General features: G+C 43.9%; 1 protein-coding gene and 1 non-coding gene across 7 annotated transcripts in view; both read left to right on the top strand.

Annotated features, from left to right (window-relative positions):
- JARID2 (jumonji and AT-rich interaction domain containing 2) overlaps window positions 1-25501 on the top strand; it is a 256478-nt gene that overhangs the window by 169065 nt on the left and 61912 nt on the right. For all 6 annotated transcript variants that reach the window (XM_051855829.2, XM_051855828.2, XM_070074380.1 and 3 more), the window contains one exon: window positions 21916-22085. In XM_051855829.2, the coding sequence (XP_051711789.1) occupies window positions 21916-22085 (170 nt within the window). The remainder of the gene's footprint in view (window positions 1-21915; window positions 22086-25501) is intronic.
- On the top strand, window positions 8707-8815 carry LOC127493324 (U6 spliceosomal RNA). Its single transcript, XR_007923381.1, has one exon. It is a non-coding gene; the product is annotated as a U6 spliceosomal RNA (small nuclear RNA).

The raw sequence follows: 25501 nt of genomic DNA, 5'->3' as shown, positions 1-25501 counted from the left end.
TTTTCTGAAGAGACCTTTTAGATTCTAATGAATTGTATTTTTAGCCAAAGTGTTCATTTAAGAATAATGTTTTAGATTGGGATGGAGTTGATTGGGAGAAATTAGTTTCCTAAAAAAAGGGCAAATAGGGTCAGCTCTCATCGTGTAAAAGGGAATGTGTTGATTTTACCATTGTTAGGACAAGAGAGGCTATTGCTTCCTAGGTCTCAACAGGAAGGGAATAGTGCATTTATTTGAGTATGTCTAAGAATTCCATTATATGAATTCTGTAGATTGTTAATCCACTCTTTTTAAAAATTATTTGAGAGGTAGAAAGAAGGAGGTAAAGGCAGAGGCAGAAAGAGAGCATGCGAGACAGGGGACGAGCGAGCGAGCTCTCCCATTTACTGGGAGATGGTAATGACCCAGGAAGGCTCCTAGCCCTGGCCATTGCTGGCATATGGGGTGTAAACTAACAAATAAGAGAGCTGTCTCTAGTTCTCTGCCTGTCTCTGTCTCAGGCTCCCCCCTCGTCTGTTCCTACCATTAATAAAAAGAAAAAGTTCAAAAGAATGTGTTTGCTCATTCTCTACTGGTGTTCAGGAGCAGTGTACTTTTTGAGCTGCTGTCTGCTCATCTTTCTGGAGGAGACAAGAAGATTCTCAGGTTAACAGTGTTTCTCACCTTTTTGTTTTGGGGCCCACCGAAGCCCGTCTCTGCTAGGACAAAACTCTGAAGCAAATTTTGTGCTTTGTAAATAGGTTTGGATCTGTTTAAGAGAAAGTGATTTAAAGTACCACTGAGTAAATGCTTTAATTCTAACTAGTTTATTTTTGATTCCCACACGTCCCCTTTGATTCTTTTTCGGTGTCACGTTACACTCAATATGAGTTCCATATTTGTTCACTGTTAGTTTCTGTGTTCACTGTTTGAAGTGTTAGTTTCTTTTTCTACAGATGTTTTCAAGCCTTACTTTATTTAAGCATAGTCTACTGGTTCCATTTACGTTTGTAGTTTCCTGGCTTCTGCTGGGTTTTGCTCACTTCACTTCATTTCCTTGGCAGGCATTTATTTTTGTTTCTCCTGAATCAGACGTAGTTTGCAGGGAATGCTTTTGAGGCTGGGTTGAAGGACTCATCCTTCCAGAGGATTCATACTTAATTTTGCAAGGCACCGTAGGACATTATCCATCCATACTTATACCATGTCCACGGCTTGGTGTAGTATTTTGGATTCTAAATCTTCATGAGGATCATGTTATTTTCTTTTTAGTTTTTTTTTTTTTTTTTTTTTTTTAATTTTAGAAAGGGTCTCGTAGTTTAATGTTTCAGCCCCCATTTTAGGGAGTTGTGGCGGGGGGGTGACAGAAGAGCTTTGACATGTCTTCATTTCCCCTTTAGTGTGCCAGGAAAAAAAGATGAGTTCAAAATGCAAAACTCGGTTCATTTCTTGATTTGTATCTCTAGGTTCCAGCTTTCTCTTAGATTTGGCTTCAGTAATTTCTTATTCTTTACCACCTCTTTGATGCCTTATGGCATTAGTCTAAATATTTGAATCATCTACTTCTGGATAGCATACCGCGCTACATCTTGGGACTTTTGTAGCTCACTGCCCCTTTGCAGTCCTGAATCAGGGAATCATGGAATTGGGAAAGTCCCTTAGACCTCTGTTCACAGGATTGTGTGTCTAGGTGGGATGATCTGCCGCTATCAGGACTTTTGCCATGTGAGTGTTTTGTTTTTTTTTTTTTTCTTTTTTCCCTTGTAGTGACATTTATATTTTGTGACATTTACATAATGAGTTCAGTTGAGGGGAGAATGAGATTCCAGTGGCTGTCCCTCCCTGAGACAACATTTGATTCCTCTCCTGGTCTGTGATGTTGCCTTCTGTCCCTGTCTCTTCTTCTGCTGAGCTCACTAGGTCTTGGATTTCCAGGCCTCTAACTAGACTGTACCCTCTACACAGGAGACCCTTTACAGGGTTAGCTGCAGGCCACTCAACTTTTGACTGAGGCTTTGCTTGTGTTATTACCCAATTTAATCAGTATTGATTTCCCCCAAGAAGCCAGGTTTGTGAAATCTGTAGTGGTTAGCTTTCTGTAGGACTTTGTGGAAGGGAGCCTAGGGAATAAATTGTACCTTTCTTCCTCCGGAGGTTGCTTGTGTTGAATGAATTCCCCCATTGATTTGTATCCCAGAATGCAGCTGATTCCTGGGTGTCCCCCACATGCTATTTTCTGTCCAGTCATGCTGTGACTAGGTTAAGTGTGTGATAAACCCAAGGCTTCACATTTAGATCTTTATAGCAGAGCCTAGGTCTTATTTACTTATCCATTACCCATGGTCCCTGTTTTGTTGATCTCAACCATGTCACAGAATCGTTGCTTCAGCTCCTTATTTACATGTACTCTTTCCTTTGATTATATTCTATGGGGCCTCTGTAGTCTATATAGCTAGTTACTGGGATTTTCCATCTTTGTTGAAAGAGAGGAACAGGTAGATTTTGTTTGTTTGTTTGTTTTCTGCTGTTTGAAAGAAACCTCATTGAAAGTAGATTATTGTTCTCTGTCGCATGACGACATGATCAAGAAAGAATTGTGAAATCTCTATACATCTGTAAATTTCCTTTTTCTTTTTTAAAAATGTATTTATTTATTTGATATGCAGTTATAGAGAGAGGGACACAGGTCTTCTATGTGCTGGTTCACTCCCCAAATGGCCTCTATGGCTAGAGCTGGGATTATCCAAATCCAGGAGCCAGAGCTTCTTCTGGGTCTCACACATGGCTACTGAGACCCAAGCACTTGTGCCATCTTCTACTGCTTTCCCAGGCCACTGGCAGGAAAGTAGATTGGAAGTGGAGCACCTGGGACTCCTATTGGATGCCATCACCATAGGTACTACGCCACATCCCCTGTCCCCTCCATAGTATCTTTGTGTCATCTCTGCATCTCCATTTCAGAAAATACTAGGTGAAGTCTGGGAGTTGTGTGAAATATATGGGAGTGTTAGACTTAAGGGATCTGTGAATTACAGGGTGTAAGTAAGCGGTAGAAATAGATTTGAGTTTGTAAAGGTGTGACTCAAAGAGGTTAGAATTTACTATCTCAATAGGTTGGGTTAGGATTATAATTCTGGGAGAAAAAATGACTTCTTGGAGGGAGGGGATTCATAGAAAAACAAGTAATTCTAGGAACAATAAGTAGACCCTAAGGAGGATTGATAGTCTTGTGACAGTGTCTTCTAGTTTCTTCCACGGAGGGGATTTATGATTTCTTAATTCTTTTAAAAGGCTTTGATTTTAGGTAGAACTCATGTGTTTGGTTAATGTCATTTTGATAAGAGTGGCTTATTCTTTTCTCATTCAAGACTAGACACAGATGTAGTTGAGCAAGAGAGCAGGGAAGTGAATTACTGTGCTTTTCAAAATCCGTAGGTTCTACAGGGGCAGTTTATTCTGCCTCTGCTGGTATTGCTGCTATCTGTGGGTGTGTTGGAGGTGGGAGGGAAGCATTAAATGTCCAGCTGGAATGCTCTCTTACCAGGCTCATTTGCAGATTGCCGGGAGTAGAGTGTTAGCCACCCTTCCCAGGACTGATGTCTGGCTAGGAGCTAGAGTTTGGCCGCCTGTTGACACAGTTACAGCTGGATGCCTCTTGGATCAAAGGGGAACCATTGGGGCATGTTTAGTCTGGTGGAATTGAAGAAACTGATTCTAAGAGGAGTTATGCGCCCTCCTTCCCACCCCTGGTGCCTGTCACCGCTTCCCTGTGAGTATGATTCTGCCTTGCCCACTTTACATGTTGCTGAAGCCAGCAGTGAGGAGTAACATACTTTTTAAGCTTCTGTCTCTGTTCTCCAGTGACTTGAAAAGTAGAGCACGATTCCTCAGCAAGCCATTTTTTTCTGGGCAGTGTTTCCATTTTCTTACTGTCTTTCCTTCTGTATTAGGGCCTCACTTGCAGGCCTCTTCTCAAGACTGCTTGGGAGCTGGCGCCGCGGCTCACTAGGCTAATCCTCCGCCTTGTGGCGCCGGCACACCGGGTTCTAGTCCCGGTCGGGGCGCTGGATTCTGTCCCGGTTGCCCCTCTTCCAGGCCAGCTCTCTGCTGTGGCCAGGGAGTGCAGTGGAGGATGGCCCAAGTGCTTGGTCCCTGCACCCCATGGGAGACCAGGAGAAGTACCTGGCTCCTGCCATCGGATCAGTGCGGTGCGTCGGCCGCGGCGGCCATTGGAGGGTGAACCAACGGCAAAAGGAAGACCTTTCTCTCTGTCTCTCTCTCTCACTGTCCACTCTGCCTGTCCAAAAAAAAAAAAAAAAAGACCACTTGGGTAAATTTAACCCTTTAGCTCCACTGCTAGCTTGGCTTGTATGGGTAAGGCAGACTAGTTTGAATAGAGCTGCAAAGCAAGTTTCATGAATAGGGTGCTTTCATCTGCTCACCTGAAGACTTTCTGCTGACTTTGTAGGCGTTGGGGAGAATGGAGCTAGGGAAAAACCAAGCACTCACCCAGAGGAAAGGAAGCATAAGCAAAATCAATTCTTCACTGGACCTAGGCTGGGGCTAGGTCTCTGATTTTTTTTCTAACTAATTTGTATGTATGTGGAAGAGTTACAGAGAGAAGGAGAAAAAGATCTTCCACCTGTTGGTTCACTCCCCAGATTGCTGCAGCTATAGGACTGGGCCTGGCTAAAGCCAAAAGCTTCACCCAGGTTTCCCTTTTAGATTCTGGCAGGGGCCCAAGCACTCAAGCCCTCTTCTGCTGCTTTTCCCAGGTCATCAGCAGGGTGCTGGATTGGAGCACCCGCAACACGAACTGTTACCTATATGGTATGCCAGCACTCCAGTGAGGCTTTACTCACTGTGCCACAGTGCCGGCCCCTAAAGTAGTCCATGATTTTTAAAATCTCTAAACATATCTATTATTGGTATCATCTTTTCATGATGGAAATTCCTAAGTCAGTTATGTGGGAATCCAACCTCCCCTCCCATACTTGGATACTCTCTTGTTTTCCCTTTTCAATTAAATCTAGTAGAAATTTGAATACCTCTCCCCTGAATCTACCCCACCTATTTGATTGTTTTTTCTCTGTACCTTTAGCATCCTTCCCTCATTTGTGTAAGTGTCTTTCCGAGGTCATAATCAGTGCCTGAGAATGGGCTTAGAATAGATGTGTGGCCCTCTTGGGAGGTTTGGGCTGCATGAAAGGAGGCTGAGCTTGTAGCTTCATCCTTTCCATTCTGCAGACAAGGAAAATGAGCCTGAGTAGTAGGGGTCAATGAAAGACTTGATCGACCCGGAAGTCTTTGAGCCCTTCGAGCCACTGATGTGATACATGCAGCATGTGTCTTGCTGTCTTCAGTCCTGCTGAAGGCAAGGTTGATGTCCTTCTAGGAGCTTTTCTGAAACTAAGTGGGCTACTTAGGTTCCCAGAAAAGGGATAACCAGTTGTCAGCTTTGTTGGGTGAACAGAAGGATTTGTTTGATTATTCCATTCTCCTAATCTCACTTCTGACTGTTTCGTCCACTGCCTTTGCCTAAATCTTTTAAAAAGCCCATTGAGTACTTGTTAGTATTATTGCAAATGGAAACACGCTATCCCTGGAAAGGTGATCTAAGACACTCTTTTTATTTATTTATTTATTTTTAAAAATTTTATTTATTTGAAAGAGTTACCGGGAGAAGTAGAGACAGAGAGAAAAGTCTTACATCCACTGGTTCACTCTCCAAATGGCTGCAGCAGCTGGAGCTGAGCCGATATGAAATTGGGAACCAAGAGCTTTTTCCAGGTCTCCCACTTAGGTGTAGGGACCCAAAGACTTGAGCCATCTTTTGCTGCTTTCCCAGTCCATAGCAGAGAGCTGGATCGGAAGTAGAGCAGCCAGGACTTGAACTGGCACCTGTATGGGATGCTGGCACTTTAGGCTGGGGTTTTAACCCACTGTGCCACAGTACTGGCTCCACACAGTCTTTAAACTTTTTTTTTTTTTTTTTTTTTTTTTTTAAGTTTTATTTGAAAGGCTGAGTTACAGAGAGCTTAGGAGAAAAGAGAGAGCTATCTTACATCTGCTGGTTCACCCCCCCGAAATGGCCGCGAAGAACTGGGGCTGGGCCAGGCTTATGAAGCCAGGAGCCAGAATTTTCTTCTTTGTTTCCCTCCTGGCTGCCAGGTCCCCCACCAAGGACTTGGGCCATCCCCTGCTGCTTTTCCGGATACACTAGCAGGGAGTTAGGTAGGAAGTAGAGCAGTGGGTCATGAATCAGTGTTCATATGGGATGTTGATATTTCAGGTGGCAGCTTAACCCATTAAGCCACAATACGAGCCCCTAAACAGTTTTTTTTTTTTTTTTTTAAAGATTTATTTATTTGAAAGAGTGACGGAGGGGAGTGATAGACAGAGATCTCCCATCTGCTTGGCCAGTACAAATCCAGGAACCGAAAACTTCATGGTGTCTCCCACATGGGTGGCAGAGGCCCAAACACTTGGGGCATCATCTGCTGCTTTCTCAGGTGCATTACCAGGGAGCTGGATCAGAGTAGAGCAGCTGGGACTCATCCTGGCACTCCGTGGGTTACCAGTATAGAAGGCAGTGGTTTAACCTGCTGTACCATAATACCAGCTCCTTTTTGAAAAAATTTAATTAATTTTATTTTCAAGTATTTTAAAGGCAGAGAGCTCCCATCCACTGGTTCACTGTCCAAATCCTGCACCAGCCGGTGCTGGGCAAAGCTGAAGCCAGGAGTCAGATATTCAATCTATTTGAGTGGCAAGGAACAAATTGTTTGAGCCATCACTAGCTGGAACTTGAACTCCAGCACTCCAGTATGGGATATGAATATTCCAAGTGTTGTCCTAACCATTGCACCAAATACCAGCCCTTAAGACACTCACTCCTACTTATGTCATCAGTGTTGCACTTTGTGCAGGATGTTGTTAGATACAGGGCTGAAAGCCAGTTCACTTACTACACATCAAGGTCCCCTGTGAGTCGGACAGAATGACTTTGCCTCCTGAAAAAGTTTGCTTTTGTCCTGGGGGAATCAAGTTAGTAAATATGCTTGGCAAACCCTTTTGAGGGCTCACTGAATCTGTATGTAATTAGGGTGGACATGAATGGCCTGTAGAGGCCCACTGTACTTCTGCTATCTATAGATAGGACCTCTTTGCATTTAGTGCACGCTCGTGAAATCACATCCAGGGCCTGTGCACTCTTAGCCTGTAGTCAGACTGGGCCTCCCAAATGGCTGTTCAAGAACTGGGAGGACTTCTGTGGGAACCTGGGAAAGAGGAGTATATACTCATATGCTGTGAGTGCAAAGTTTGGACTGCCACCTTTTCACCCTTCTTCCCACCCAGGCTATACGGTTTGATTAGATTCAGTGATACTGTTTGGTTTCTGCCTTCAGGCTGATGTCTGGTTTGCTGCCCCCGTGATCATTGGTGAAAGTGCATGGTTGCTTGGAGGATGCTTTGGCAGTTGTTAGGGCAGCAAGTGATCTCTGTGACTTTGCCTTGGTGTTGCCTACTTTGAATTGAAGGGCTTTTCTTTTTTTTTTTTTTTTTAACATTTTATTTATTTATTTTAGGGTGCAGTTACAGCAGAGAGGGGGAGATACAGAGAAAGGTCTTCCATCTGCTAGTTTACTCTCCAAATGGCCACAATGGCCAGAGGTGGGCTGATCTGAAGCAAAGAGCCGGGAGCTTCTTCCTGGTCTCCCACGTGGAAGGGTAGGGGCCTTCTTCCACTGCCTTCTCAAGTCATGAGCTGGATCAGGAGAGGAGCTGCCAGAACACGAACTGGTGCCCATTCGGGATGCCAGCCCCTTCGCTTGGTTTTTATTTAAACTTCTGTGTCATGGGTCCCACTGATGTGTCTTCTGGAACTGTCCTGGTGGCTGTTAGTGTGTAATGGCCCCTGACTGCCTTCTCCCAGGGGAGGATTTGCCATTGCTCCAGGATCATCACAAGGCACAAACAGTAAGGAGGAGAATTACTTTTCTTAACTGGTAGCAGATTCTTTAATTATGATCATGTTTTCTAATCTTTACACAGTTGTTATAAAAACCTAGGTTTCTTTTAGAAAATTTCTGAAAGAGTGTGTGAATTATAGTGAAGCCTTTGATTACAGAACAAACTTCACTTTGCATTTTGGTTGGTGATAGCTGAAGTAACACTGTCTTCTTTGACAACTACAAATGGTTGTGGTCCAGCCTACTGAATAAATTCTGTCATAGCTCTAAATTGAGTATTTTGAGCTTGTTCCTGACGAAACATGTATTTGGACCATGTTATGTTGCTTTAGTTTTTTATTTATCCCCTTGACTATAAAATAACTTTTTTGAGTGTCTGTTAGGGAATAGTCCTGTTGATTTTAGTTCTTGGCACATTCTTGGTTTCTAAAAATGCCATACCATGGGACTGGTACTATGGCTTAGCAGGTGAAAGCTGCCATCTGCAGCACTACCATCCCATTCAGCCACTGTTTCAAGTCCTGGCTGCTCCACTTGCAATCCAGTTTCCTACTAATGTGTCTGGGAAAGCAGCGGAAGATGGCCTCAGTCCTGGGGTTTCTGTATCCAGCTAGCAGACTTGGATGTAGCCCTTGGCCTAGTGATGTCTGTTGTGGCCATTTGGGGAGTGATCCAGCGGATGGAGGACATTTCTCTTTCTGTTGATCTCTTCTCTCACTGTAACTCTTTCAAGTAAATAAGTAAATGCTGGACTGTGTATTCATTTTAGCCTCACAGGTATTAAAATAGGAACGATTAAGAGAAAATCAGCATGACCCCTGTGCAATGATGACACACAAATATGTGAAGTGTTCCATATTTTAAAAACTGCCAAAATATAAAAGAATCTGGACTGTGAGTTTCTGTGTATTTTCCATATAAGCAAGAAACTTTGAGTTAACATGGATTTGGTGAGATGAAAAGAGATTGCTACCAAGATTCACGTTAGTACTTCCTGCAAGTAGTGCCTGGAGTCTTAGCTGGCTCCAGATTTTAGCAAGGCTCTGTCACAGCTCTGGGATGATCCCAGAGCTGGTGTCTCAAGATTCACTATTGCCATCTATTGGTGCTTGTGGGCCACTTCAAGCAGTTTCCAATGGGTGGGAAATTGTGTGGAATGCCTTTCCTATTTGCTTTCCTTTGCATAAAGTCCTGCTCTGTGAGGACTTCGATTGCAGGGGAACTAGCAGTCCTTGTGGGAGCTGACTAGTGCCTTGGGTCTGTCCTGCTCACTGAACTTTAGAATTCCACTGATGAAACATCCTGTTTATACAGGATGAACATCTCTGTTTTGCCCTTTGAAAGATTCCACTGGATTTTCTTTAGCATTGTACCTTGTTTCTTCATATATTTTTACTTTTTTTCTTAAAACCTGATTCTTGCCTCACAGGATCAATTCATCTCCCTTCATAACCTCCCTAATGACCAGATTTCTGGCAGTTTACAATGCTGCGGTTGGCTAGTGAGGAACCAATCAGTGAAAAGCCGCCAGAGATGGTGGAAAGGCAAATTACCATTTTAACGGGCTTTTCTGTGTTTTAAAAATTGAATTTACTGGCTGGCACCACAGCTCACTAGGCTAATCCTCCACCTAGCGGTGTCGGCACACCTGGTTCTAGTCCCAGTCAGGGCGCCGGATTCTGTCCCGGTTGCCCCTCTTCCAGGCCAGCCCTCTGCTGTGGCCCGGGAGTACAGTGGAGGATGGCCCAAGTGCTTGGTCCCTGCACCCCATGGGAGACCAGGAGAAGCACCTGGCTCCTGCCTTGGGATCAGCGCGGTGCGCTGGCCACAGCGGGCCGTCCGCGGCGGCCATTGGAGGGTGAACCAATGGCAAAGGAAGACCTTTCTCTCTCTCTCTCTCTCTCTCACTGTCCACTCTGTCTGTCAAAAAAAAAAAAAAATGGAATATACTTTATATGATTTGCTCACACCTGGTAAACTAAATTCACACATTAGGACTTTCTTTGGTTAGGTGCTGCCTAGATTTAAGATACTACCATGGATTTTTCTTCTGTCTTTTTTATTTCCATCTGGCTTATGATCTAGTTTTTGCTCAAGACTGCCAAGACAGGAAAAGTGTTTGTTGAGAGGAAGATTTACAAGTCTTCTGACCCTGATAACAAACACAAGGCTGTGCCACCTGGGGATGGTGGGAGGGCAGGTGATTGACTCTGACATACAGGTGACTTTTATGACTGACAGAACAAAAGGGCTTTGTTGCTGCTCTAATTGGTGATGAATAATGCTCCCTCTCCAATTTGACATGGTTGCATTCTAGATCACAAAGGAACTTGGTGTCAAGATTTTTCCTTGCTGATGACAGTCAATTTCCAGGCAGAATTTCCTGGTTCTTTGAGATTTCAAGATGCTGCCTAAACGCCGGCGCCGCGGCTCACTAGGCTAATCCTCCACCTAGCGGCGCTGGCACACCGGGTTCTAGTCCCGGTCAGGGCGCCGGATTCTGTCCCGGTTGCCCCTCTTCCAGGCCAGCTCTCTGCTGTGGCCCGGGAGTGCAGTGGAGGATGGCCCAAGTGCTTGGTCCCTGCACCCCATGGGAGACCAGGAGAAGCACCTGGCTCCTGCCATCGGATCAGCGCAGTGCGGCGGCCGCAGTGCACCAGCCGTGGCAGCCACTGGAGGGTGAACTAACGGCAAAAGGAAGACCTTTCTCTCTCTCTCTCTCTTTCTCACTATCCACTCTGCCTGTCCAAAAAAAAAAAAAAAGGCTGCGTAACATTTCAAGAAACAATTAAATAATTTCATTGATTGGATCCAAAGCTTTAGTACATACTACTTTTTATAACATTTGTGTAGTGTCAACCGACTGAGATTTATGCACATCAGGGAATATTGTAATTGCAAAAAAGTTGTGCCTAACTTGTGCATATTTAATGTAACTTCAAAAATTTCTTCTTTTTCCTGGACCCTAACCTTCTCCCCTGCCCTTTATTGTCTGTGTTCTTGGGCAGTGAGACATTTGTGAGCAATTGTGACATCGGCCCAGTGTAGGAGTAGTGTTGGGTTTGCAGGGCTTCCCTGTCATCAGACCAGCTCCTTGATGCATAGAGCTACTGAATGTAGTTAAGAGTAGGTATGTCACCTCTTAGTGGGTGCCTCGGCATCCCAAAGATAGCTCATGTGAGTTTCTGATTGTTCTTCTGATCATTAAGGCTTTCTTCTTAAGAAGCTGAAGATAAATAGTATTGCTACCATTTAATACTTCAAAGGAATTATAGGGTGAGTTTTTGAATTGTTAAATCTGTCCTTCTGGAGCAGTATTCTTAAATCTGAAAGTCGCCCGACTTTGGTGTTTTCTTTGTGAACCAGCATCTAGAACTTGATGTGAGGATTTTTTATGTCGGGAGGCAATTTGGAAGTTTTTACTTTAATTTCCCAGTGGATATTGACAAAATCTCAGTATTTCTCATGTAAAATTATAGAATTGTACATTAAAGGAGTTATTATATTTCCGTGATCCTTGTTTCAGTATTTAAAGTCTATATTTTCATTTTATCTGAAAGAGAAAGAGAAGTGGGAGGAGTATATTTCACCAACTGCTTCCCTGTTCAGATTTTTGTAATGGCTTATACTGAGCCAGAGGGAAGCTAGGAAAGTAGAACTCAATTCACATCTCTCATGTTTGTGACAGTGATCTCCTGCGCCCCTGATATACATTTGCAGGAAGCTAGAATCAGAAGCAGAGCCAGGACTTGAACACAAGTGTGGGCGTGCCAAGTAGTCACCAAGTCAGAGATCCAAGAGGCTTAGAGCTAGACAGCCTTTGTTTTTCCTGTTTGTATCCCTATTATTTTTCTAAAAATAGCTTATGTGAGAGAATTGAGGCCCAATTGCTGGAGATGGTAACTCAGGTTTTGTGATGCTAGGGCTCTTTTCTGCCACTCCACTTTCTAAAGGGGACTTTCCAGCGACTCAGCATGAGAGCATCCATCCCATCGCAGTTCCTTTAACCAAATCCTCTGTGGCAAACTTTTACTCTAAATAGCTCCCTTTGTAACTTAATTAAGACAAGTGCTCTAAATATTTAATATCCTGTGGTTTTTTGCATAAACAAACTATTTCATCTGTTTACATGTAACGCAAAAAGTAAGGCTGTGAAACAGGATGGCTGTGTCCCCAAAATACTATAGAACAGGCATTTCGTTTGATAGAACTTCAATCCTGGAGCCAGTCCCTCTCCCTTTTGGTCACTGTGTGTGTGTGCTGGTAAAATAAACGTGCGTTGCCACTACAGGAATAGGGTACTTGTCAGCTTAGAGGCTGCTGCTTCTCGTTACGGAGTTTGGTGGAAGTTGGTCTCCACTGGCCTCTGGGCTCACTTGAGGATGTGTTTATTTTCTCTGTACTAGTCAGGATGTTTACAACCATCCTGTGTGGTTTGCCCACAACTGTACTTGCATTTGAATTTGGTGGGCAGCTTGCCCTGCGTGGGGGATATCCCCTGCTCGACCCCCCACAAACTCCAACACATGCACAAGGCCACACTCTCATTTCTTTGAGTAGCTGCCAGGTTTGTAGTGTATGTGTCTAAGGGTAGAATAGAGTGGATAATTATTTTGGGGATGGAAACACAGGGAAAAAAATTTTTTTTCTTTTTTTTTTTGAATAGGCCTTTCAACAAGTTGGCAAAGCTTCAGCGCCCCCTCCCACACTAGCACAAAGAGCACAGCCATGCTGGTCACTTTGCATTTGCCAGACACACAGTGTCTTATTTTCTGATTTTGAATGAAGAAATCTTCCCTTTTCCCCCTCTTACCCATTACATGCCCCATGTTTAGAATTGGGATATAATCTAAATAATTGGATTTACTGGCTTATGTGTTTCATATCAGAAAATTGAGTTAATAAAATGATGTTTTGGCATACACGTCCTTCAGCAAGGGACCAGCTGTGCATTTGCTTCTGACCACTTGGTTTTCCTGGCTCCTACTCTCTCAGCCTGTGTTACATTGCATGAGCTGTGTCCTTTTAGATTCGTAAACTATCAGATACCTCAGGCAGAAATGGAATTTAATTAGAGACAGCCATTGTACCATATCATAGAGATTGAGTACACAGATAGTGAGAAGCTGGGTGATTTCTGCACCATAGATGACCCCCAGAGGAAACCTGAGGAAACAGTCCTACCCTCTTGTGAGGCTCCTAGTGGCCAGCTGCCCAAGAAATGTCACAACTTATCATTTGAGGAAGTGGAGGAGGGGCCTAGGGCTATTGGAGAACATTCAGGGGGTTTCTTTACAAGGCTTGTCTCAAAATGTACTTGTTAACTTTCTAGTGTTTATTTTGTTCCTTTATAAAGACCTTTTTTTTTAAGTCTAAAAAAATCAACAATGTATTAAGTAGGTTTTTTTAAGATCATAAAGGTAGACATTTTTATGATGGCTGGTGATACCACCAAATGAAAGGAAGCTCAGTGGGTAATCTGCATTCATGAAACAGAGGGAGTAGGCCTCTTCTTGTGGGGAGTTGGTACCACTTGGTCTAAAACTGCGTATGAGCTGATCGGCCTGTCTGCATGATGGGCCTAGCAGATTGTGGCCAGGGATGGTTGCACTGCATGAAGACACACAGAATACAGTGAAAGGCCTGTGCCTCATGGTGCTCAAGACCTGAACTCAGACTTTCATTGGCTTTTGTGGAATGATAGCAATGGTGAAACATCTTACTCAGTGGTGACAGAAATTGTGATGATGTGCTTAGGTGTTTGGAACTCCATTTGGGTTTCCCGTATGGGTTACAAGAGCCCAAGTTCTTGGGCCATCTTCTGCATGGGGTGTTGGTATCGCAGGAGGCATTTTTTTTTTTTTAATAAAGATTTAATTATTTACTTGAAAGGCAGAGTTACAGGGAAGCAGAGAGAAATCTTACATAGGCCAGTTCACTGCCCAAGTGGCCACAGCTGCCAGAGCTGAGCAGATCAGGAGCTTATTCTGGGTCTCCCGTACATGTGCAGGGACCCAAGAACTTCGACCATCTTCTGCTGGTTTCCCAAGCCATAGCACAGAGCTGGATCAGAAATGGAGCATCCAGGGCTCGAATTGGCTCCCAGATGGGACGCCAGCACTTGAGACAGGGGGTTTACCCACTATATCACTGCACCAACCCTGCTTATCTAATTTTTTGTGATGGAATTCCAGCCAGCTATCTCTCGGGCACATCTGGATCACTGTTCCATCACTCCAATGCCAGTTAATGGGATTCCTGAATCAGGCTGAATTGGGAGTGATGAACTGTGTGCAGCATAGGTGCCTTTCTCCTCTTCCTCCTTACTAGCAGCTTTGGAGCATCTAAAACAAGCACTTCCTGTAGTGGAAGCTACAGTATAGAGCACTGTGTGGGCCCTCACTCAGAGTGCAGAAGAATGCATTCAGGGTGCTATGGTGGGCCGTGGCTGATGCTTGTGCCTCTCTGAGGAGGTGACTTTTGCTGAGACACCAAAGAAGTAGCCTCCATTAAAGCAGGCACAGGGACCGGTGCTGTCGCTCACTTGGTTAATCCTTCACCTGCAGCACCGGCATCCCATATGGGCACTGGGTTCTAGTCCCCGTTGGGGCACCCTTTCTGTCCTGGTTGCTCCTCTTCCAGTCCAGCTCTCTGCTGTGGCCTGGGAGGGCAGTGGAGGATGGCCCGAGTGCTTGGACCCTGCACCTGCGTGGGAGACCGTCGCGGCCATTTTGGTGGTGAACCAACGGTAACGGAAGACCTTTCTCTCTGTCTCTCTCTCTCAATGTCTAAATCTATGAAATAAAAAAAATAGCAGGCACAGTATGCTGCCTTAGCTTGTGTGGGTGCTGATAAGCCAGCTGTGGCCAGGTCAAAGGGGGAGGGCATGCCACGTGAAGAGAACAGTTTTGAGTAAGCAAGATCCCCTCAGATTGTTTTTAACAACCTTTTCTTCTGGGGTGGAAATAAATGGCCTACACAATAAGGTATCACAATGGGACCAGATCACTTTATTCATTGACTTTCAACTCTTACTCCCTTTCGGGAGAATATTTTAGCTTCAGTGTGATTTAGTCAGCAGAGCTTCTTTTTGTTTCCTGTGAACAATGTCCGGGCTTCTACTAAACCTGCCAACTTCTAGAGGGGCACACAGAGGTGGACTTGCCCATGACAAGACTTCAGCTCAACTGCCATGTGGATGCTCTGTGGGGTGGCACAGAAAGCTCTGCCTCATAGATCTAATGCTCAGCTCCTCCTGCTCCTGTTTGTTCTGCCTTTCAAGCTCTGTGGCCCTTGTCAGGTCTCATCGTGCAGTGAGGGGTCTCTTCTAGATCTGGCAAAATACCAAAGTCACTAGCTTATAACATTATCGCAGATACTAGAAGGAATTCCTCCCAGATACATATCTTCTGAGGTTGCTGTTTGAATTTGTTGTCCTTTAAAGCACACACACACACACACACACACACACACAGAGTCGCTGCTTCCCTCACCAGCACTGGGCCCCTGCACCCACATGGGAGACTCAGAAGAAGTTCCTGGCTCTTGCCTTCAGATCAGCGCAGCTCTGGCCATCTGGAGAGTGAACCAGTGGATGGAAGATTCATTCTCCCTCTCCCCTCTCCCCTCTCCCCTCTCCCCTCTCCCCTCTCCCCTCTCCCCTCTCCCCTCTCCCCTCTCCCCTCTCCCCTCTCCCTAACTCTTTCAAGTAAATAAATAAATAAATAAATAAAAATAAAAGAAGTGCGTTAGTGGATCGAAGATCTCTGTGTTTCTTTGCCTTTCAAATATAGTGAAAAATAATAAAAGCAAAGTTAACTTTGTAAGCCTTGTGGGACTCTAAGAGATGAAAGGTCACACTTGCAGGCCTGTCCTTTGTGGATTCTTCTGTCCTCGTTTGTCTTGTTCTTTTTCTTAAGATTTATTTGTTTGTTTGTTTGAAAGGTAGACTTACACAGAGAGGGAGAGACAGAGAGAAAGGTCTTCTATCCTCTGGGTCACTCCCCAGTTGGCTGCATGGGCCAGAGTTGTGCCGATCTGAAGAAAGCCACGAGCTTCTTTTGGGTCTCCTACGCAGGAGCAGAGAATCAAGCACTTGGGCCATCTTCTGTTTTCTGAGGCCATGGCAGAGAGCTAGATCAGAAGAAGAGTAGCTGGGAGTAGAACCGGCCCTCTGTCTTGTTCTTTAACTCCTGGTTTCGTCTAGGTCTCATGGATACCTAATCACATGTTCTTAGGAGCTTGGAGCTAATGCATTTTGCTGCCACTTTGTAATCTGTTATTACCTTACTTTTCATAGTCTCACTGGGAAAATCATATCGCACAAATTGCCTTTTATTTGCAGACTGGTAGCAGCAGTTTCTCTCTAAGGTCCCAAAATTGTAAATTATGTCTATGTCCCCTCTGTCGTCTGTCTCTTCTGTGTTTACTTGTTTGTTTCTCATTGGGGCTGCGTCATGTGTGGCATTTGTTGTTGCTGTCATTCTCTCCTGCAGGATTTCCTGTAGTCCCCAGAGTATGAATTGTCTTTGTTTTAATGAAGATGGACACATGATGTAATTTCCAGTTGAAAAGCTTTTCCATAGAACAAAAAATTAGAAGTATTTTTCATATTAGCAACAAAATTGGTTTTGTTTGGAAACAGAGGGTACATTGGGGTGAAGAAAGGTCATTCTGTTGGTATGAGTGCCCAGGTGAGGGCCGTGTGGCAGTGCAGTGACGCGCTGCTATGCAAGGTATGGCTGCTGCCAGGGTGGGGACTCAAGTTCAGGAACCCAGAATGAGCTTTAGGAATCTCAAGCAGTTGACTTGTATAATAAATTTGGGTTTGTAATCAATGTCTTACTATGTCTATTTCAATTTTCTATGTTATTGGAGACTTTTTTTTTTTTTTTTTTTTTGACAGAGTTAGTGTGAGAGACAGAGAAATCTTCTTTTTTCCATTAGTTCACCCCCTTGGTGGCCACTACAGCCAGTGTGTTGCGGCCGTGGCGCTGCACCAATCCGAAGCCAGGAACCAGGCACTTCCTCCTGGTCTCCCATGCGGGTGCAGGGCCCATGGACCTGGGCCATCCTCCACTGTCTTCCCGGGCCACAGCAGAGAGCTGGACTGGAAGAGGAGCAACCAGGACAGAATCTGGTGCCCCAACTGGGACTAGAACCCTATGTGCTGGTGGTGCAGGCGGAGGATTAGCCTAGTGAGCCGCAGCGCCGGCGAGACTAGTTTTTTAAGATTTATTTTATTTGAAAGTCATAGTTACAGGGAGGTAGAAGCTGAGAGCTATTATCCATCCACTGGTTCAGCAGCCAGGCTGAAACCAGGAACTTCTTCTAAGTCTCCCACATAGGTTCAGGGGTCCAGATACTTTGGTCATCTGCTGCTGCTTTCCCAGCCACATTAGCAGGGATCTGGATTGGAAGTGGAGCAGCTTGCTCTGCTACAGCGCTGGCCCCAGTCATTTGTAACAGAACATTTGTAAGGCAGGAGTAGAATAACCAAACATAAATTTCCTCCTCTTGATTTGAGAAGCACTGTTTTATTTATCTGAATGTCTTCCACATTCTCATTATCCCATGTCCCTTGTGAACGGCCCTGCTCTGGGCTTTGAAGCTTCTCCTTTTTATACTCACCTCACACACAGGTAGTCAGCAGATTTCAGAAATGCTCTTTGTCCCTGTAACATAGAGACATTGGCATTGTCTTAACTGCTGTGTTCTTTATAATATTTGGGGATTTCTGTTGGTTAGCTTTTTTCCCCCCTTTAAGGCAGAGGCAGAGATGAGAGAGAACAGACAAACAGATCGTCCTTCTGGTGGTTGATTCCCCAAATTTCTGCAGTGGCAGAGCTGGGCCTGGAACTCCATCCAGGTCTCCCATGAGGCTGCAGGGGCCCAAGCACTTGCACATCAGCAGGGAGCTGCATTGGAAGTGGTGCAGCTGAGACTGAAACCTGCATACTTATGGAATCCTGTTGTTGAACATGATAGCTTAACCTGCTGCACCACCGTGCTGGCCCCTATTAATTAGCTTTCTATCTATATCTTGTTAAAAGGCCTATGTCATGTTGGTTATTTTTTGGTTCTCAAGTTGGTTTGCTTTCTTTTTTCTTTCTCTTTTTTCTTTTTTAGGTTTATTTGGGAGACTGTAAGCGAACTCCCATCTACTGATTCACTCCACAGATGACCACTGTGACTGGGGCCAGAGTTAAAGCCAGGTCTCCCATATGGGTGATAGGGACCCAGTTACTTGAGCCATCGTCACTGCTACTGAAGTCAAGATCCACAGGCAGTGGTAAACCTCAGTGTTCCATTGTGCATCTTGACAAATATCTATTTTGAAAGCTAGGCTAAATGCCTACTTTCTTAAGTCTTTTTTTTTTCCCCCCAAGATTTTATTTATTTGAGAGATAGAGACAGTGAGAGGGAGAGACAGAGAGAAAGGTCTTCTTCCATTAGTTCATTCCCCAAATGGCCGCAACGGCCGAGCTATGCCAATCTGAAGCCGGGAGCCAGGAGCTTCTTCTGGTCTCCCACACGGGTGCAGGGGCCCAAGGTCTTGAGCCATCTTCTACTGCTTTTCAAGGCCATAGCAGAGAGCTTGATTGATAGAGAGCAGCTGGTACTAGAACTGGCACCCATATGAGATGCTGGCACCACAGGCAGAGGATTAACGTACTGTGCCACAGCTCGGCCTCTCTTAATTGCTTTTGATATGCTGTGAAATTTGTAGATGTTTAAAAAATACATTTATTTCTTTGAAAGGCAAAGAGAGAGATCTTTGAGTCCCTGGTTTACTCCCTAAATTTGCTGTAATAGTCATGCCTGAGCCCAGAGTCAGGAACCAGAAACTCTTCCCTATTCTTCTGCACAGGTGGTTGGTTCCTAAGCACTTGGGGCATCTTTCACTACGTTCCTAGGCACATTAGCAGAAAGCTGAAGTGGAATAGCCAACTGGGGCTGCAACTGGCACTCCCAGATGGGATGCTCATACTACCAAAAGTAGCTTTACCTACTGCACTATTTGCAGGCCTGTTTGTAGATTTTTTTGGAAGTCTATAGATTGCCCAGTAGTGAATGTCAATTCGTATCAGGAATGTGAATCTAGATAGTACTGTTTTTGATGGGACATAGACAATGCAGTAGTCCATCCTTATCCACAGTTTTGTCTTCATTAGAATTGCTCTCTGCCATCAACACAAAGGGTCAATGTAAACAGATCACATCTGTATACCTTCTATAATGGTATGCTACAATTTTAGTTTGTAAGTGAAACTTTATAGGAAGAACGTAGTCTACAAAGGATTGTTACTGTTCAGTTTCAGGCATCCACTTTGGGCCTTAGAATGCTTGCATTTAAAGATGTTAATTTTTACACAAAGTATAGAAACCTGTTTTGTATTTATGTGGCTGTAGTATTTTGTTAAACACTAGAGTGTTTTTTAAAATGTCATGGTATACAAACCATCAGCGTTTAGGATATTACACTTATGATTGTATATAATTCACTCACAAGAAGAGAAGACTTAATTTATGGTTCACAGATGTACCTGATTTCTTTTTTGGCAGTTTGGAGTGATATGCCAGTATTTGGGATTCTAACAATATGTATTAGAAACCCTGAACCATGAAGTTGCTTTTTGGTTGTTTTTGCTGTATTCCTGCCCTCAAGTAATTATTTCTTGAGGATCATGAACAGGGCTTATGGACATTTTATAGCAATACGTTCATAGCCTCACAGATGCTTACTGCTGTGTTAGAAGTTGAGGTCTTTATAATGAAAGAAAAAGCTATTATTAGATAAACTTATGAATGTTAGTTCAGCATACTGGGGTGGGCCTTGAGCTCCAGGTCTAAGCCATCAGATGGATGCCTGCATCCCTTAACAGAATACTGACTCAAGTCCCAGGAACTGATTGAGCTTCCTGCTAATGCATCCTGGGGGCAGTAAATCGTAGCTCAAGTGCTTGGGCCCGTCACCAATGTGAGACTGTGATAGATAGAGTCTTGGGTTTCTGGCTTTAGTGTGGCCTAGCTCTGCTTCGCAGGAATTTTGGGAGTGAACCAGCAGATGGAACGTATCCCTATCTCTCTGTCTCTGTCTCTCACTCTCTTGCTATATCTTTCCAATAGATTAAAATCAATCAATTAATGAAAACAATATTTAGTATTCTGACTTGTATAGAGAATGGAAAATTCATCATTGGCAACTGTCAGGAAAACAGAGGGGCTGGCACCGTGGTTCACTTGGTTAATACTCCGCCTGCGGCACCAGCATCCCATATGGCGCCAGGTTCTAGTTCCGGTTGCTTCTCTTCCAGTCTAGCTCTCTGCTGTGGCCCTGGAAGGCAGTGGAGGATGGCCCAGGTGCTTGGGCCCCTGCACCTGCATGGGAGATCAGGAGGAAGCACCTGGCTCCTGGCTTTGCATCGGCGCAGCGCCAGCTGTAGTGGCCATTTGGGGGGTGAACCAACGGAAGGAAGACATTTCTCTCTCTGTCTCGCTCTCACTAACTCTATCTGTCAAATAAATTAAAAAAAAAAAAAAAAAGTAGAGAAATATTTCCAAAATACATTACAGTTTACACTGATGGCAAGAAGCATCTTTTCACATAAGAGTTTGCAGGTGAAAGGGTCCATTTATACTGGTCCAGTTTCCACCAAATGAATAAGTTAGAGGGTTACTACCAGTGTGGGTCTGCATAAGGAAGGACTGTCCTAAAATGGATACGGATTGTCAACTTGACTCTATTTTGAAGGGTAATCCACAGTTTCGTGTGTGTAGGAAGAAGATTGGGTAGACTGGAGAGAAATATTTTTTTTTGCATTGCAGACTTTTTTTGTCATTTAGTATGTAAAACCTTTTTAATACAGATGATTATAATGTGATACAAATGTTTGCTGTGCAGCATCCTGTTGTTGTAAGCTTTTGCCTTTCGGAGGTTCCTTTTCTTTGTCACCTTTTGGTAACTCTCCTCCCATTGCCACCAGCTCTGGTAGATCTGTGTCGTAATTCTTCCTCTCTGAACTGGAAAGCATTCTGTAACAAAAACAGATTCAAGTTCTGCCATGTAGTCATGCAGAGGTTCCAGGGAAATCATTCACTAGGTCAGATGTCTGCATTTGCTGCTCCAGGCTTCCCAAGGCTGACATTAAATGTGTTAGCTTGCTGGACTTATTTGGTTAGGTTGTTGGCCAGCCCCATTCCATATAGCTGTAGGAGTGAGGTCCTGTTTCCTTGGTGCCTGGCACCAAAGGTTGCTCCCAACTTCAGAGGCACCACATTCTTTGTGTTATGGTATCCTTCTTCTGTGCTTAAAGTCAGCAGCAACAGGTTGAGGCCTTCTCATTTCATGTATCTCTTCTTTGCTTCCTCCCTCGGCTGTGTCTTTCTAACTCTTTTCTTGCTTCACAGGCTTTAGTTAGGTAAGTGAGCTTCAGTGGCTGAATTCAGGAGAGATTAGAGTGGAGCCACTATTCCTGCTGGGTCAGGAGACTGGGAGGTAGAGATGGACACTGGATGAAAGGACATAGCCAGAGAGGATTGTATTCAAGGCAGCATCTCATGACTGGATACAGTATGGCAGCATCCTATACTTTGGGATGAAACAAAATTATGAGAGGCATTAATTATATGCTGTTGGCATGTGCAATTTTTTTTAAAACATGCAGGAATGTGTGTGGTTAGTATGTATGTATTCACTGGTACATATACTTGTTCATGATCCTTATTTTATATCCATATATAAAATACAGCCCTTTAACTAAATTTATTGCACCTTAAAGCAGGCTTGTGGTTTACGAGAGTGTGCGAGATAAAGAACTTTTATTAGGAAGAATGAGTTTGCTTGAAATAGGCTTGCCTTTTTTTTTGAGGATGAGGGAGTACCTTGATTTCATTGCTGTATGTAGATCTACATCTTTTGGTCTCTGCTTAATTTATTGTTACTTCTTTTCTTCTTTTACAGGCCCAGGCTGCAAGCACAAAGGAAGTTTGCTCAATCTCAACCGAACAGTCCCAGCACAACTCCAGTGAAGATTGTGGAGCCATTGCTACCCCCTCCTGCTACTCAAATCTCTGACCTCTCTAAAAGGAAGCCTAAGACAGAAGATTTTCTTACTTTTCTCTGCCTTCGAGGTAAGAATGCATTACCAGCACACTTCTCAAGCCTCGTTGAGAGAAAAAGGAGTAAAACCGCATTGTGCCTTTCTCCAGCATTCACCTTTCAGTTCTGCAGCCTGAACTTAGGGCCCTTCTGCTTGACCAGGGGCTGTCTAGGTGTTGTTGCTGAAACAGGTGTTGCTTGAGTCGTGAGTCTTTTTTTTTTTTCCCCCCATTTTCTCTTGATGGCTGTATTCCTCTTCTTGGCTTCTCAACACACAGTAGCACAGTTTGTAGTTCTAATTGCTATAATTTGATTGCTCCAAGCCACCCCTTTAGAACCTTCAGTCACTACCACAGTCAGCTGTCACCACATTTGCACACACATTGCTGTTTTTGGATATCTTGTCACTTTGTGGTGGAGGAGCTTTGAATGGCTCTTCCCAGGTTTCCTGAGACCTCTTGCCAGTGAGCCAACGTGACATGGTACAGTGCTCTCCTGGCACGGTACTACTCAAAGAAAAACAGTAGTTGTTAAGTATTATTTCAGTAAAACCATGTATATGTGAACACAGAACAAGGTGAAAATAAAATTTTATAGGAAAGCATGAGATTGGATTTATCAGGACTTAGGAAATTGTTTATTATGGAAGCTAAGATTCCTATCACTTATGATGGGTGTGGGGAACCTTTTTTTCTGCCAGGGTCTGTTTGGATATCTGAAACATCAATTGCAGGGCATACAAGATTATCGACTTAAAATTAACCTGCTATATAGACTTTCTGAATTCTGAGTCCTGACTGCAGTTGCCTTGGCAAGGCCACTCCAGATAACTTAATGGGCCTTATTTTGCCCAATGAGCCCTCTTTCACCTCTGAGTTGAAAGAGCACAAAAATTGTTACAGAGATAGAAGGATGTAAGTCCATATCAAGGAGAGTTTTCATGGACCATTTTAAACAATAACTTTCTACCTGATGTTCCATCACTCCTCTGAACTCTACTACAGATTTCGTTCAGATATGGATTTTTTCCTGTAGCCATTGAAATTTGAGAGTTGACAGGGGTGCAGTTCCATTGTGTAGTCCTGAGACCCTACCCTCCACCCCCCACCCCCACCCCACCCCAGTTGACATTGCCTACAGTGTCTTGTTGTGCCCATTTTGCAAGCAAAAGTGTGAAGATCAGAATCTGGGGATGCCTTTAATTGCTGTCTCTGACTTTGATACTTGTGACGTTTTAAGATTATAGGCTCATAGAAATGATGTTATATCTGTGAATCCTCTTGGGAGGCACAAAATTTCATTCTGTTCTTATACAGATGGTGTTCACATTGGTTGTTCAGTTAAGGTGGTATGTCAGGTATTTTCCATATAAAGTTAAATTTATTAACTTTTATAATTTATGAATGTATATGGGAGTGAGTTACTTGAAATTATGTACATATTTCATTTATCATGAAGCTAGATTCATTAATATCATGGTGTTTTTACAGACTGATACCCTGTTTCATTCAAAGGGTTGAAACATGTTAATATAATTTTATTTATTTACTTATTTATTTGTTTATGAGAAAGAGAATGAGAGCTCCTTTCTGCTGATGCATTCACCAAAATGCTCACCACAGGCAAGAGTGGGCTGGGGACAGAGCCAGGAACCAGGAATGCAGTCCACATTTCCCTTCTGGGTGGCAGAGCCCATTTACTTCTGCATCTCAGGGTCTGCATTAGCAGAAAGTAGAATCAGGAGCCAGAACTTAGGCTAATGACCCGCTTGAGTGCTAGTATCATTTTAACATTCCAGATTCCAGATCTCATACGTGGAGCCCCTTCTGGCTGGCCTGTTCATCTTTTTGATGTGTCCCTGTTAGTCTTATAGGTTGAAAACAAGGTTTCATTGGGTCTTTTTTCTCGAATCTGTGGCTGTTTAGTGATCCTTCAGAAGTTGTTTAGAATCCATGTTCTGGGCACTAGGTGTTCTTGAAGCTATTGGGTTGTCATTTCTCTTAGCAGTTATTTCTGGCCTGAGGTTGTTGCACACATGCTTGTTGAGTGTATCTAATGTACGTCTCCTGCTCTTTGCATAAAATCAAAGTCAGCATCAGTACATCCAATATCAATTTACAGCCAAACGTTTTGTAAGATTTTCTTCATTCAGTGCTTATGACCTGGCTCTTGTTACTACTACCATCTCTGCTGCCACCTCTCTCCCATGTAGAACTTTTTTTTTTTTTTAATATTCTTTCTCCTGTAAGATTTATTTATTTATTAGAAAGTCAGAATTACACAGAGAAAGAGGAGAGGTAGAGAGAGAGGTCTTCCATCCACTGATTCACTCCCCAGTTAGTCACAACGGCTGGAGCTGTGCCGATCCAAAGCCAGGAACCAGGAACTTCTTTTGTCTTCCCATGCGGGTGCATGGGCCCAAGGACTTGGGCCATCTTCTGCTTTCACCAGGGCATAGCAGAGAGCTAGATCGGAAGTAGAGCAGCAGCTGGGTCTTGAACTGGTGCCCATATGGGATGACAGTACTGCAGGCGGCGTTTTTACCTACTACACCACAGCGCCAGCCCCTAGAACATTTTTAATCTTACTTTTCTCCTGTAGCCAACATGATTGATTGGTTCTTATTCCATCCCTGGTTGCTCTGTTTCAGTATTGCCTTTGTGACTGGGTTGCTAGCAAAGGAAAAACCAAGAACTGTGGTTTGTATTTGACATTATCAGCTGTAGTGATAGGCCCTGAAGATTTTAACGACATAATGAAGGAGAGTAATCATGTTCCTATTAGAAATTTCCTACCCTGTGTTCATCACTTGGTCCTGCATAAAGGCGATGGGTAGGTAGGCTCTCCAGTAGTTCAAATCTATTATTCTTTAACAAACTCCTTCTGAGAGATTCTAGTGATTCTTGGTGTTGAGTGTGAAGAGAGAAAAAAGAAAACTTTGGGGGAAATATGGCAGAATCTGGCGCTGTATTGGCCACCAAGGCTGAAGGGAAGAGGAGAACTGGCCAACAGGCTGTGAATCTGGTAGGACTGGGTTGGTATCCTCAGAAATGGAAGAGGAGATTGGGATGAGGAAGGAATTTGAGCTGAAGAAATCTAACAGGGGCACAGCACAGCAAGATGAGTTCAGGTGAATAATGTCCTATGGTGATGGGACTCTTACTTTGTGACTTTGGGTCATGTATGTCGTTTTACTGCATTTGGAGCTGCTCTTGAAAATGGCACCTACAAGTTGACCACGTTGGCAAGATGAGAAAGGAATTTTGTCTAGAATTACTGTGGTCAGTTTAGAGATTATGAGTAATGGTCTGTGTCTCCAGAGGATCCACTGCTCCTGTTCTCTTGGGACAAAGGGGAATTTCTCTTTTGACCAAGGAATGGCTCTTTTTCACAGAGCTGGTAGAGCCGTGTTAGTTTTTAGGGCCCAGTGATCAGGACATAGAGGAAC

The sequence above is a fragment of the Oryctolagus cuniculus genome, chromosome 5, assembly GCF_964237555.1.
Source record: "Oryctolagus cuniculus chromosome 5, mOryCun1.1, whole genome shotgun sequence".
In the NCBI taxonomy this organism is placed as follows: Eukaryota; Metazoa; Chordata; class Mammalia; order Lagomorpha; family Leporidae; genus Oryctolagus; species Oryctolagus cuniculus.
The sequence above is the reverse complement of the archived record's forward strand: the minus strand, read 5'-3'. Positions and strand labels throughout refer to the sequence as shown.